Source organism: Muntiacus reevesi, chromosome 1 (genome assembly GCF_963930625.1).
Source record: "Muntiacus reevesi chromosome 1, mMunRee1.1, whole genome shotgun sequence".
Lineage (NCBI taxonomy): Eukaryota > Metazoa > Chordata > Mammalia > Artiodactyla > Cervidae > Muntiacus > Muntiacus reevesi.
Window position 1 is genome coordinate 72877332 of NC_089249.1, and position 15330 is coordinate 72892661.

The 15330-nt window shown below is 47.2% G+C and overlaps 1 protein-coding gene across 1 annotated transcript; it reads right to left on the minus strand.

The window, feature by feature from the left end:
• Positions 1–431: 431 nt before the first annotated feature.
• Positions 432–6631, minus strand: DUSP23 (dual specificity phosphatase 23). The gene is made up of 3 exons (XM_065901499.1): positions 6573–6631; positions 6210–6478; positions 432–5599 (listed from the first exon to the last, which is right to left on the minus strand). Exons 2-3 carry the CDS (start codon positions 6474–6476, stop codon positions 5414–5416), a joined length of 453 nt encoding a protein of 150 aa, XP_065757571.1. The 5' UTR covers positions 6477–6478; positions 6573–6631; the 3' UTR covers positions 432–5413.
• Between the last annotated feature and the right edge of the window lie 8699 nt (positions 6632–15330).

The window sequence follows — 15330 nt, forward strand, 5'->3', positions numbered from 1 at the left end:
TTGAGGCAGAAGCCTGTTAGAGGTGATGACTGCGCTGGCGGCCCAACACTCCCAAGTCAGAACCATGCTGCCGAGGCCTGGGGCAGCAGTGGGGGTTGGGGGCCCATGTGCCCTCAGAGCCGCACCGATGGCCCTGTGAGCCAAGTGCCTCAGTTCTGGGGAACCAGGATGCTGTTATGTAATTCGTAATTACAGCAAAGTCTCTTCTTTCTGCTCCTGACAGGGAAGGCAGTTTATGTTAGACTAACCCGAGTTTGAACCTTGTTCTAGCTACGTGACTTCGGGTGTGTTACTCAAACTCCTGGGCCTCAGCTTACTCATCTGTGCACTGGTCATTATAAGAAAACCCTGTTCATAGGGTTGTTCTGAAGACTGGATGAGATAAAGCCTATAAAGCAATTTTGACAGCTGGCATGCATCAAGGGCTCAAATAACAACACAACCAGAAAGGATGTTAAGGTGTTTAATAAATCTTCAGACATAAGAAGACATTTTTGGGGGCTCGACACCAGTCACATATGCCTCAAGATTGTCATGATGGGTGAGGACATCCCATGCTCTGAGTTAGACCACAGTGGATATGACAGAAGTGCCCTAAGGAATCAGCTTTACTATTTTGGCTTTTGATGCTTGGGCTGCATTTTAAACAGCAGCCTGTAACTCAGGTGCTGTTGGCTTCAGTGTCAGATACGAGGTTGTTGTTTGGCTTCCTAAGAGGATGAAGAGAGTGGGTGTTGGAGGCTGTGCTAAGTTGGCCCCCAAGATCAAGTTCTGATCATGGAGATAGACCCCTGTGTGACTGGAACCAGGGGGAGGTCTTGGCAGGTGTGATGCCTGGTGGAAGGAGCGTGAGTCTGGAGTTACCACTCGGGTTTGATCCCAGCTCCTTTTCTACAAGTGTGCAAAGCTCCTTTAATGCAAGTACGAGGTGCTGGGCAAGTTAGTGGTCTCTAAATATCAGTTCCTTCATCTGTTCAAAGGGGAAAATACCTGGCTTGCAGAGTGACTATAAAGATAAACTGGTAACAGTGGAATGTAAAATACCTGCTATATGGTAGGTGCTTCATATGCTGGATGATATAAGCAAGCATAGTCACAGCAAAGCGTGAAATGCATTAGTGATAATTGATACTGTTTTGTGACAAAGCAATCCTGTGAGACCAGAATGGCAAGATACAGACAGCAGGTTTGATGTGAAGATTGGCAGTTCATTCTGAGAAACGGCTTATGGTTTGGATCAAATCCCTGCCCTGGGAAAACCTGATCTAGGGGATCTGAGGGGCAGGGGGAGAGGGTGCGTCTGAGGACCCGATTTCCTAGCCAGTGACGAGCTGTCCTATGGGATGTTGTGAATGGCTGTAAGGGTGATGATGAAGCACAGCTCCAAGGGAAGCGAGGGTAGCTGCTGTGGGTACACAGGGTGGAAGCCTGTCTCTGCGGTGGGAGGTCATGGCACTTGCAGCCCAGAGAGCTAGCAGGCCGCAGTCCAGGTGTGCTCAGGTGAAGCAGAGGTGGGAGAACCAGGCTGGGGAGGAAAGGTCTCAGAGAAGGGCTCCTCCTGTCCTGACTCCAGCTGCTTCTGCATCAGAACTGTTTCCTGGGAGAGGACCCCAAGAGGCGAAGAGGAGCCCAAGTGATACGGGAGCAAGTTTTCCACACAGAAAAGCCTCCATTCAGCAGGGAACTCAGATCAGCTGCCACAGAATAAATACGAGTGAAACTTTAAAAACATGAGGGTGGAAGCCGACATTAAAGCTATGCCCACCAGTAACTCATTGAGAATAAAGCCCTCCTGAGTGTAGAAAGTTACTAGTGTCTATCACCCTCTTGGAAACCTAGCCTGGGAAGACGGGAGGAACTGGGGACGGATGGCAAACATTGCTTGAAAAAGTAATGGTGTGTAGTGGTGTCTGATTGGCCCTTTCTCCCCTATCAGGATGTGTGAATCTACAGGAGAAACCCCCATGCATGTCCCCACCTCTGCTCCCATAGGAAGTGAAAGCCTGTTCCTGCTGCTTGTCGGTCTGATGCAGTGGTTTTCAACTGCGCCAACTCTGTCCTTCCAGGGGGCATTTGGTAATGTCTGAGGACACTTTCTGTTGTCACATTTTTTTTGTGGAGGAGGGGTGGGGTGGGGATGCTTCTGGCATCTAATAGGTAAATGTCAGGAAAGGAAAGTGAAGTCGCTAAATTGTGTCCAACTCTTTGCGACCCCATGGACTGTAGCCTACCAGGCTCCTCCGACCATGAGATTTTCCAGACAAGGGTACTGGAGTGTGGTTGCCATTTCCTTCTCCAGAGGATATTCCCGACCCAGGGATGGAACCCGGGTCTCCCGCATTGTAGGCAGACTCTTTACCGTCTGAGCCACCAGGGAAGCCAGGGTAAATGTCAGGGGTCTTGCTAATTATCGCACAGAGCACAGCCAAGAGCCACCCAACCCCAAGTGTCAGCAGTGCTGGAGTTGAGCAAGCCTGGTCTGATGGACACGGAGATTCTGTTGAAGGAGGTGGCTTGTTCCGCTCACCTGCTATCACACTGTGGGGGAGGATGGGGAAGGGTCACGGCTAGCCTGCAGTCCCTCACTGGTGGCCATATACAGAGGGGTGGGGTGGGAATGAGCCCAAAGGGAGACTTGGGCTTACCTCCCAAGGTAGACAGAAGGAGAAGGGCAGAGTTTTTCCTCTCAAGTCAACCCTTACTTATTAAAAAGCTGATTTCCTTAAGCACATAATTATATGTTTATTTCCCTGTGGAACTCTTGAGGCAGAGGAGACCTGCTTCAATTATGGGGATGGAGGCTGCACACAGGGCTTTAATGGGGTTAGAAAAATTTTCTCTCCTTTGAAGGGGGCTTGGGAGGAAGGGAAGGACAGATTCTTTTCTTGCAGTGCAGAGGATCTGGGGGGATGGGGTAAGATAGGAATGGAGAGGCAGAAAGAATGAACAGTGATTGTGTGACCTTCATAGGTTGGAACTCCGGAGTGCAGCTTCAAGCCTCCTTGCTTTCCTCCAATCCCAGTAATTGGAGGGAACAGATCCAGGAAGAGGGCTGTTCACATCATTCCTTCCCTACCACCTTCATGTACACACACACACTCAATATACCCCTTTGGAAGAGGCTCTGGTTTGCATCAGGAAATAGAATGGGCAATGCTGCTGGGGGAGGGTAGGGAAGAGGAGACTTTGATGAGAGGAGGGTAAGGGCTTCAGTGCTTCTTGTCATCTATTTCTCACTCCTCTGTTTTGGCCTGAATGCTTGGAATTGTGGGTTCTTCTCTTTGAGAGATGCCCTCACCTGAGTAAGCTGGGTGGGGGCTGAGGGAACAGAATGAAGAAACTGATTACCTAAATTTGACACATAGAGGAAAAGGCAGGGGGTTGGGGGGGGGGGAGATGGCTAGGGCACTTTACAGCTTCTCTCTCACTCCTAGATTGGCAAGACTCTGGCAAATATTCCTTCTGTCTAAGAGCTGGATTGATGCTTTTGAACTGTGGTGTTGGAGAAGACTCTTGAGAGTTCCTTGGACAGCAAGGAGATCAAACCAGTCCATCCTAAAGGAAATCAGTCCTGAATATTCAATGGAAGGACTGATCCTGAAGCTGAAACTACAATATTTTGGCCACCTGATGTGAAGAACTGACTCATTAGAAAAGACCCTGATGCTGGGAAAGATTGAAGGCGGGAGAAGGGGATGACAGAGGATGTGATGGTTGGATGGCATCACCAACTCGATGGACATGAATTTGAGTAAGCTCCAGCAGTTGGTGATGGACAGGGAGACCTGGCGTGCTGCAGTCCATGGGGTCACAAAGAGTCAGACATGCCTGAGTGACTGAACTGAACTGGTGAATATTCCTTTTGTCTAAGAGTTGGAGGAGGGCAGAGTTGAGTGGGCAGCAGTGGAAGGAAGGTGCAGTGAGGAGTGGGAGGCCCGGGGCTAGTGGTGGCTAGGCTACAAAGAACGGGCTCCACAGAGGAGCCCTCTCCTCCTCTATGTCCCACTGGATGGAATGTGTGTCATCATAATACCTATTCTCTGTGGTTGGACTCTGTTGAACTCACCTCCTCTAGGAGGCTGTGAATTATGTGCTCTACAGCTGGAGAGTCCCAGCTTCTAACAAAGCCTGGCTCACAGACACTGAGTACACATTTCATGATGAATCCCCACCTGATCTAGCCTGGTCAGCCTGGTCTGCCATCCCAGAAGAGAAGACAGGAACTCAGGCCAGAGTTAAAGCAGAAAGTGTTCACCTGCCTGGTCTATCCCACTCATCCTCTCTCTCGAAGCCGCAGGTGTGGTGGTGGTGGTACTGGCAGGGTGGGATTCAATGGGGGAAGTGAAGGTAACATGTCAGAAACATGGCCAAGGTTCATAGCCCTGAATGTCTTCATTTAATCATCTAATATCCTCTGCCCAGAGAGGCTGGGTTCTGGCACTCCTCAGCCTCAGATTGTGGGGCAGAAGAATGGGCTGGGGGTCACAGGTGAGCCAAGCAGCCTAAGGCTGGGGAGAGGCGCCCAGACCCAGGGAGCAGAGATGGTGATGCTCGGAGAACACAGCATCCAGGCCTTCTCTGCCTTAAGAGGGCTAAAGGGGTGACGCACTTGGGGCATGTGGGCAGAACTGAAGGGCTGTGTCCACAGATGCCCTCCTGGCCTGCCAGCATCAGAGACCCTGGGTTGCCAGGGACTGGTTTCCTTTTCACCGACCAGTTCTCCAGAAGACACATCAAATATTTTCAGAAGGCAGATACATTAAGAGTTTCAGCATCTTTAAAAGGCTGAAAGTGCCTGCTACAGTCCTGGCCCACACTTCTACTTTCCAGAAGTGTGCCCTTGGAGCTTTCTGAGTCTTGGCCACCTCATGCAAAGAACAGGGATGGTTTCTGCTTTTCCTTTGGGCTGTGCTCAGTCACTCAGTCATGTCTGACTCTTCGAGACCCCATGGACTGTAGCCCCCCAGGCTCTTCTGTCCACAGGGATTCTCCAGGCAAGAATACCGGAGTAGGTTGCCATGCCCTCCCCAGGGGATCTTCCCAAACCAGGTGTTGAACTCAGGTCTCCCACATTGCAGGCAGATTCTTTACCAGCTGAACTACCAGGGAAGCCAGCTTTTTGTTTATTACAGGGCTCCTGAGAGGGATGTGTGGGAGCACTCTGTAAACTGTAAAGTGCTATGCAATGCGAGCTGTTCTTTAAGTTATTTATTCAAGGCAGCAGCAAAGGGCCCCCCCATCCACATCAGTGCATTCCTCCTACCATGACCTGCCTGCGGGGAAGAGCTCCTCAGTCCCTTGAGTCAGTTGCATACTGGAGAGCTTAGCACTCTTGGTCCACTTCTGCATCTCTGGCCTCATCTAACGCACAGATCAGGGCCGCGGGGGCCTGGCAGAAGGGTATGGAGGCCCCTTATTTCGTTCGCTGGTAGAACTGGAAGACCGCCTTCTCTTGCTCATATGTCTCGATGGAGCCGGGTCGAAGGCGCCGGATCTCAGCGATGGCATCTCCGGCAGCCAGGCCCCGCTCCTTCACCAGGTAACAGGCCAGCATGGTGCCAGTGCGGCCAAAGCCCAGGGCACAGTGCACTGCCACCGCCTGCGAAGGGGGCGGGGGCGCTGGGTAGGGTGGAGCGCGACACCCTTCCAACACTCTCCCGCCCCTCATTTGTGAAATATAGTCGTTTTAAAGATGTAGGGCACTGAAGAGTGAAAATATCTGGTTAAGAATTTATTTTATATTGCTTATATGTTGAAAGAATATTTGGGACTTACTGGGTTAAATTATACTATCAAGACGAATTTTTCCTGCAGCTTGTTTACCTTTTTAAAAGAGGCTCCATTATATTTGGACAGAACCTTGCTCTGGAGTCTGCTCAACAGCCATTGACTTCAACCCCCATCTCTCCCTTTCTTTCCAGAGAAAGTCTGTCCATCCTTTCTCCTTCTCAACTCACGTTAGGTGGTTCTTTGTTGCCTCTCCTCAAACCCAATTCTCCCGCTGGGCCCTCTTTTTACTCCTCCCTCGTACCGCTTTGGCTTTCTGTACTGGTGTACTGGTTACAATGGTCTTCTGGCCCCACCGTCTTCCTCCAATCTTTCCCCTGGAACCCAGTGAAGTTAATCCTGGCCCTGACGTCCGCAGCTCTGAGTGTCCCCGCGGACTCCTCCCAAGCCCCTCCCTCCCCGCGCTGACCCCGCCCGCTGACCTCTCCCCTGGCGTTGGCCTCGTCGACGATCTTCACGAAGCGGTCGATCTGCTCCGGGCCCGGCGGGCAGAAGTCTGGGATGCGCAGCCGGTGCAGGGTGAGGCCGGGACAGCTGTCGCTGTGAGGGGGCCCGCGTTCCGTCAGGGACACCAGATGCCGTACACCTTGGTCCAGCAGGAACTGGTAGTGGGCGGGGAGCCGGGGCAGCGCCAGCCCCGCCAGCCGGCTGGGCAGCACCCACGAGAAGTTGGGGGGCTGCACGCCCATGGCTGGAAGAGCGCACAGGACAGCAAGTCACCGGGGGCGAGGCCGGTCGGTCCCGCTCCGCCCACCCGCCTTCAGGCCGGGTAACCCTCCACCCACCAGGCAGTGGCGCCTCCTGGGACCACGTGGTCTCTGGGACAGATCCCGGGCGACGTCCTGCGCCGCCGCGGGGGATTGGCCAAGCCGCCTGAGGGGCGGGGCTAGAATGCCGAACTCCTGGCTCTGAGTGACCGTTCCGGCCCCAAGCAGGACGCTCGTTGATTGGTTGGATTGTCAATAATGGGCGGGATTACTGCAGCGGTGCGCACGGAGATTGGTGGGCTGCAGAAACAGCTGAGAAGGAAAACCTAGAAGGAATTCAGAATTGTTTTCTGTGGAAGAAGCAACCCCGGGTCGAGCTCTGCTGCTCCCTGGCGGTCGGTGGGAGTTATTGCGCCACTGGCCATCTGCCCCTGCTGCCGAAGAGCCTGGCCCTGTCATAACTTTCGTCGCAGTGGATGCCCAAGAGTTTAAGAGATGGTAAATCTACATCATCCTTAAGGGAGGAATCTCCTCTACAGTGACTCTGACAAGTCATTATCAGTGACTTTTAGAACTTGTCAAGTAAGGGAGAATCACTGTTGTACAGGGGATCTCTTCTCATTTTTCCGCTGCTGGAATTATTAAAAACACACACACAACCGTGTCGCTGCCACCTGGTCCCCTGAAATCTTACCCGGGGTAGCAATTATAGAATAATAACAACAACAAAGACAACAACTTAAAAGGATTAACAAATTGAACATTTACTATGTGTCATGTATTATCCTAAGTACGTTACATGTATTAACTGATGTAATTGCCACAATAATCTTATGAGGTAGGTAATCTAATTAACTCTGTTTTACAGATGAGAACACTAAAGCCCTGGATAGGTTCAGGAACTTGACCAAGAGATAACTGATGGCAGGGGATTTGAAGCCTAGCACGCTGGCTCCAGAATCTTTAACAAAACAGTATTGTGTTCTTAAGTTAAACAGAAGCTTACTGCCTCTTTGCATAACCATCCTCATGCCCCTCAGCTGGGTTAAACAGTTGCAGGATTTCTTTGTTTTAATTAGTTAATTAATTTATTTTAAACAGTTGCAGGATTCCTTAATTTCTCTTCACATTTCCTAAGTCCCAGGTTCTGTGAGTCACCCTTCCCTGGAGAGGCTAGAGTTTCTGTGTGTCATTCATAGAAGGTGGGGAAGCAGATTTGAACACAGTGTCTTAACTGTGATCTGACTGTTTCATATCCTCGTTTGAACAATGTGCTTCTTGTAATCAGACTAATTGTAATTATGAAAATTGTTGACCGTTATTGAATTTGCCTATGTACCAGGCCTTATGCCAGGTGCTTTCTGGAAGAGCCGCACGGGGAAGGTATTTTTATATCCCTTCTGCACATGAGGCTTAAGGAAGTTGGTTAATTAGCTAAGCACAGACAGCTAGTAAAGTAGCTGGGCTGGTTGAGCCAAGGTCTGTCTCATTCCAAGCCCAGGGTACCATGAAGACATGCGCCCCTCCCTGTCTCTATCTACCCCTGACCACACACTTGGTTCCAGCAAAATGAAAAGGAATTTTTCTTCCTCCAAAGATCAAAGCCTGCTCTGACCCTGTGGAAAGTGCACTTCACCGTTTGTCCTGGCCACTGAAGCGTTGCCTCCACCTACTCTCCTCAGGTTCCAGGAGCTTCCAGATCTACCCTTTCCCATTCTTCTGAACAGTCACTGCCCTGATTAAGTCCTTCCTGTCTGCACTCCTGTCTCTTTCCAGTCCGTCCCGGTGTGTTTTCTCGGCCACCAGTTACCCCTTCCCCGCTCCCAGCAACTTCAGTCAACCCCTAGCTCAGCATTTCTGATTGCGCTCCCTCAGTGACAAGAGGCACTTGCTCCTTTCAGACTGAACTTTTCTTAGTGCCTTTTCCTTGCTGTCCTTTCTCGCTCCCTCACTCATTAGGGAAAAATTTTCCACATCTCTGCCCACCTCCTTATGCCCATTCCTTGCCTCCTTGAGATCCAGGGCAAAGCCCATCTTTTCCAGAAAGAAGACATTTCTAGGGGAGATAGATTCCTATGGAGTCTCTGCAGAGGTCAAAAGAGCATCCATCAACCCATTTTGGGCTTCCTTTGTAGGAATTCCTCCTCCATCTCTACTGCTCTGCCTCTGGCTTTTAACAGACCGTGGGTGAAAGGGGTCTCTGCCTTGGTCTATGTCCCATTGTTAAGAATGCTATTTAATTTTCTATTTTGGGCCCGGGGCCTCACACTGAAAGAAAAACTCCTTTATGGTGGTTTCCTGGCTAGGATTCCTGCAACTCAAACAATGTCAGCTTCCCACACATAGGCCCCAGCCCCAGGCAATACTGAGCTTCTTTTCTTTATTCTTCTGTAAAGTGTTACCTGACCTTCAGGAAATTTAATCTCTATCCCCATCTCATTTTATATAAATATGTACTCCAGGTAGAGCAGTTAGTTTATTGAATTGGGGTTACCGGTTTGTGTCATTCCATCTTTGAATTTCGTACATCTAATATAGAGCCTGATACATGGTGCTCAAAAATGTTAAATGAATGAAAAAAATAAGTAGAGTGTGTATGCAAGACTGTGAAATACATTTCTGGGAGTGTAGGCAAGTCTCCAGGACTATGTGACAATGGACGTTTGTGTCTTTTTTTTTTCACCAGCAAAATGAGTTTATTCAGGAATAGTAAAGAGCTGCAATTTGAGACAAGCAGACTGTGGCAAGGGCTTCCCCAGTGCCTCAGCATTAAAGAATCTGTCTGCAGTGCAGGAGACTCGGGTTCGATCCCTGGGTTGGGATGATTTCCTGGAGAAGGAAATGGCAACCTACTCCTGTATTCTTGCCTGGGAAATTCCATGGACAGAGGAGCCTGGTGGGCTGTAGTCCATGGGGTCACAAAGGGTTGAACATGACTTAGCGAATAAACAACAACAACAATAAAATTCTGACAAACCATAGGCAAGTTCAGGGAACAGAGGAGAAGGGCTTGCTTTTAGAGAGGAAAGGAGAAAAATGAGGAGGGCAGTGATGGTTCTTCATCGGCTGCAACTGGTGGACAGCTTGTTGTTGATGGGCCGGAAGGAAATCTTTCTTCCTGCTGGGGTATTTGTGAGCCTTTTTAATTGCATGAGTTTGAGGACTATTTAGGTGCTGTTTGGCACCTTCTTGAAATAGGCTTTTTACATATCTGTGCTTTTAAGAAGAGAATGACTGTGTCAATATGATCCTGTCTAATTACTGCTTTGTAAAAAGGGATGAATAAACCTTGCTTTTTGCAGAGCTCTGCTCCTGTTGTGCGCATGTGTTTGATCACGTGTATATGTGAGTGTGCTGAGGGGGACATTTTCTTGGAGAACAATCTGTTGACACTGATGGTAGGCTGAATAATAAGCTTACTTTCCCTGACTTCAAGGAATTTACAACATACTGGGGGGAGATTTAGTAATTGTTCTCATAACATATAATAAAGTATTGAATTACTCTTCAAAGGCAATCAGATCATATATATTGAAAAGTTAATTGTGCAGTAAAAATAACAAGCACAGAAGAAGTCAGTAGGGGAAAGGTAAGCTTGGGTTGGAAGCACCAGCACAGTCTTAGAAGGACAGGGTCTTCCTTCCGTTTTGTTCACTGTCTGTTGTGAAATGCTGGAAATAACATTCTTTGAAAGTCCAATATAATGGTTTTAGGGCTCTCTACCTCCCACTTCCCCAGCTGATAAGAATGTTTTGACCTTGTCCTCTTTGATGGCGAAGGCTCAGTTTCCTGAGAGCTTGATCCCAGTGGCAATTGAAGCTGAAGCCAGAGTCAGAGAATTCCTTCCTCCAAGTCGGTCCCTGTGTCTTAACAAGGCAGAGGGTTGCTTGGATTTGTGTTCCTGTGGCCCTTCGACTACAGCCAGAGCTCCCAGTGTCTTAAATGTTCTGATCTCCTTTTGTCTTAACACAGTTCAGACGTGGGACCCTACGATGTGGAAACTGAATTTAAGAAGGCATGGTGTGGTAGCCAGCCTTAAAGATGCTCCCCCCACAGGGAACCATCTCCTCTCTTGTGTAATCCTTTCGCACATTGTTAGGGCTGGTTTGTGTCATCAGTAGGATTTTGTGGAAATGATGGTATGTGACTTCTTGAATGGAGGAGAGAAGGCAAACTTAAGTGGAAGTTTGCAGTGACTGAAAATCGCTCAGTCGTGACTGACTCTTTGTGACCCTATGGACTGTAGCCCACCAGTCTCTTCTGTTCATGGAATTCTCCAGTCAAGAATGCTACAGTGGGTAGCCATTCCTTTCTCGAGTGTATCTTCCCCACCCAGGGATGGAACCCGCATCTCCTGCGTTGCAGGCAGATCTTTACGGTCAGAGCCACCAGGGAAGCCCTTTATGATTTTACCTACCTATGTGACTTCTTAGATAAAGTCATAAAAGGCAGTATGGTTTTTGACTTGCTCTTTTGTGGGAGAAGCCAGCTGCTGTGTTGGGAGGAGTCTCATTGTTATAGCCACGCTTTCCGGGAAACAAACTCACTCAGAAGGACAATGCAGATAGTGGAGTGCAGTTTATTACACCGGCGGGCCCAAGGCAGAGTCTCCTCTTAGCCAAGGATCCCGACCAGCAATTGTGAAAATCTTTTATACCCCATGTGTACGATGTGTACGTGTCCAAACCCACTACCCCAATTCCCTTGAGACTTACATAAACAAAGGAAGGGTAAATACAACTACAATAACCCCATCACTCACATGTTATGTGTTCAAACAGTCAATAATCAATAAGCCCGCAGTTACATTCCAACCAGTTAATAACCGATAAGCCTGTGCTTACATTCTGATAGATAGTGTCCGGAGGCAGGGGTGATTAGTGTCTGTTTTCTCTTAGGTGATGAGTAACCTGGATGTGATCTTCAAGGTTCCCCTGTCCGGAGGGGGGTCTTATCCTTCCATTGTCGTTCCCACAGGCACTAAGCAGAGAGTTCAGAGGCCACTGGAGAGGTGGCCGAGCACGATCAGCATGGACAGGCCTGAGATGGAGTCCAGGCCCTATGAATTCCTTCTTCATCATGAGAGACCCGTGCGGGAGGCTTCATATTAACCTCGTGGAAGGGGACTGGCTATTTTGGAAGTGGGTCTTCTGGTTCCATCAAGACTTTAGACTACTTGCCCAACATCTTGACAATAGCCTCATGGATCCCTGAGCCAGAATCACCCAGCTAAGCCTCCCTTGAATTTCTCATGCATAGAAACTCTTGAGATAGTAAATACTTAATGTTTTAAGCCATCAAATTTTGGGATGATTTCTTTTGCAGCAATAGGAAACCAGTACAGATGAGAATATTCAAATAAATGGAAAGAAGAGAAATAATTTTTCTTTTCTACCATGCATAATAATAGCATGTGGGATCTTAGTTCCTAGACCAGGAATCTAACCCATGCCCTCTCCACCACCCCCTCCCCCAGCAGTAGAAGCACAGAATTTTAACCACTGGATCATCAAGGAAGTCCTGAGAAATAATTGCTAATAAACTTAAGAAGTGAAATAAAATCAAGTTTATTTTTCAAAGAAAAAATTATACTCTAAGCAGCTGCGGTCTAAGTGTGTGTGTGTGTGTGTTTGGGGAATGGCTTGTTGTGTTAGGTCCATGCAAATTTTCTACATTTGGAGAACTGTGCTCTATGTAGGAACCAAATAGAATAGTTTGGGTGTGAGTTTTGTAAGTATGGTATTGGAGGTATATGGGTTTTATGTGGTGTTCATATAGTTATGGATGATATACAAATTATTTAATAACTGGCCATGGCACAGGAAGCAAGCAATTGGGATGAACTCTCTATCAACTATCACCGTTGCCTGTGAATGAATGGTGATGCTATCCTACTGTCTATTGGGTGCACATCTGTATTGAGTGTACAGGCTCGGACGTGATCTGGGGTGTGGCCAGATTACCTTGGACATTTTAATATAGGTCTTTCCACAAGATGGCACTGATAGCTTTTCCGTGTTTCTCTCTCTTTCTTTCCCACCCCTTCTCCCTCTCTCTTTTTTGTATTTTGATTTATATACTGTTACAGAACATGTCGTGACATCTCACAACTTACTAGTTGATTTCATATACTTTCTGACAATTCTATCACCTTCATGGCCCTTAAAACTCTGTTTTTCCTTTAGACCATTCCAGGAGCACACTTGAGGCCATGTTGGGATATTAGGGGGAGGCCTTACACTGGAAGCTACGATTAGGCGGGTTAGAGAGAGAGAGGGAATTGGGGACCGGGCTTTTGTTTTTGCAAAGCTGTTCAGTACAGTCAAGTGAGAGCGGAAACAGATAAGAGGGAGCACTCAGTAAGAGACACCTTTGAGATGAGGTGCTTCTGTGAACGATCTTACTTCTAGGATTCATGCTCTATAAACTGCTTTCCCTTGGATCCAGAGGAAAGAAATTACTGAAAAATCTTGGCATTGCACTTTTCACAGCATAAGTGTAACAATCAGAAAGAACCTCAGAGATCTTCTGGTTTAACCTCACTATTTCCAGGTGAGGAAACTCAGCTCATTGAGTCCCTCAGTTGGTCCAGACTAGGACTCAATCCCCTATAACTAAGAAGTAGAAACTAACCCAATAAGAACTGGGCAGGGGTCTTGGACCCTTCTTAAAAGGCTATGCAGGGAAGGCCAATACGACCTGAAAAGGGGCTCTACATCAGTAACCATCAGAGAAGGGCACATTATAACCACAGTAATATACCCACTGGAACGGCTAAAATTAGAATGACTGATAATGCCCAATATTGGCAAAGATAAGTACTATTGGGCTCTCATACCCGGTGGTAGGAGTATAAAATTGTACAACTATTTTGGAAAACTTTTTGACAGTTGCTTATAAAATTAAATATACACCTCCCTATGATCCAGTAATTCTGTTCCTAAGAATTACTCAAGAGAAAAAAATCATTTGTCTACTAAAACACTTGTACAAGAATATTCCTAGAAGCTTTATTCATAATAACCAAAAAATGTCAGGAAAACCAATATTCATCAACAAGAAATCATTCATAAACAAACTGTGATCTATATCCATAAAATAGAATATTATTTAGCAGTAAAAGGAAATAACTACTGATAAAAGTAACAAGTAACAAGATAAAAGTAACACTGGGTGAATCTCAAAAGCATTAAGCTGAGCAAAAGAAGTCAGACACAATAAGAACGTAAGTATGATCTTCTGTGTGTGAAGTTCAAGGCCTGGCAAAGTAAATGTATGGTGATAGAAATAAGAATAATGGTTGCCTTTGTGTGGGAAGGGCAATAAACTGGAAAGGGAATGAGAAAATTTTCAGCAGTGATGGAATCATTATCTTTTTTTTTTTAATGAAATACAGTTGATTTATAATATTTCAGGTGTATAGCAAATGATGCAGATATATATCTATATATATATGTATGAAATATATATATTTTCAGTTATATGTATATTTATATGTATGGGCTTCCCCGGTGGCTCAGACAGCAAAGAATCTGCCCACAATGTGGGAAACCCGGGTTTGTTCCCTGGGTCAGGAAGATCCCATGGAGAAGGAAATGGCAACCTACTCCAGTATCCTTGCCTGGAAAATCCTGTGGGCAGAGAAGCCTGGTGAGCTACAGCCCATGGGGTCGCAAAGAGTCACATGGCTGACTAACATGTGAATGTTAGACTAACACACACAGGTGAATATGTATATATATGAAATCCTCATACTATCAAACATCGCTGGGTTACTAAACTGTGTGACCTGGCCCAAATTACTTTAAATTCTAAGTCTCCATTTCAGATGTCTATAATGCTATAGATTATTAAGGATTATTGATAGGGTCAAATAAGGTAGGAATATGTAAATACCTGGCAAAATGCTGGCACACAATTGGTGTTCCAGATGGAAGTCGCTGCTGCCATCACCATCATCATAACATGATTCAGAGACCGATGGGAATGTCTCTGATGTCTTTAATGTGAATGTGGTCATAGGCTGCTGTGATTAGTGGAATGCTAAGATGGCCCCAAATGACCTATGCACTTTGATGAGGGGCTGTCACTCCCATGATTACGTCACAAGGCATGGCAAAAGGGGGTCGCTCAGCAAGGTGGCTCTGGGAGCTGATTCCCAGTTGATAGCTACTAAGAAAGCAGAGGCTTCCATCCTACAACTTCAAGGAGGTGAATTCTGCCAAATGGATGAGCTTAGAGAAGGACCCGGGCCTCCATTGTGAGGTACAGCCTGGCTGTCTTCTTCATTTCAGCCTGATGAGACCCTGAGCGGAGGATCCGGCTAACCTGTAGTTGGACTTCTGACCTCAGAACTGTGAGTTAACAAGTGGGTATGTTTTTTAGCCTCTGAGCCTCCAGCAATTGATCATACAGTAATAGAAACCTAATACAGATGCCTTATTTACTTGTTTTATTTTTTTATTTTTAATATGCTGGTTGCAATGCTAGACTTTTGAGATTTCTAAAACGTGGTCTTATTTCTTGTCTCTTTTTCCCCTTTAAGTCTCCCAGTCTTTAAAACTCTAGATCACATGGGTCCATTTTCCAGGGCAGATGTGACAAATACAGTGAATCAGTGGAGCACCGGAATTATCATTGTCTCGTTCCCACGAGGCACCTCCCTGCCTTCCTGGCTCATCCACTGACCACCTTTGGACCAGTGCTTCTCAAGGTGTTATGCACAGCTAAGCAGTATCACATGACCTGGGAGTGTGTGGGAAATGCAGGATCTCAGGCCCCCTCCCAGACCATGGGACCCCAGGTGGCTTATACGCACATCTCGGCCTGAGAAGCA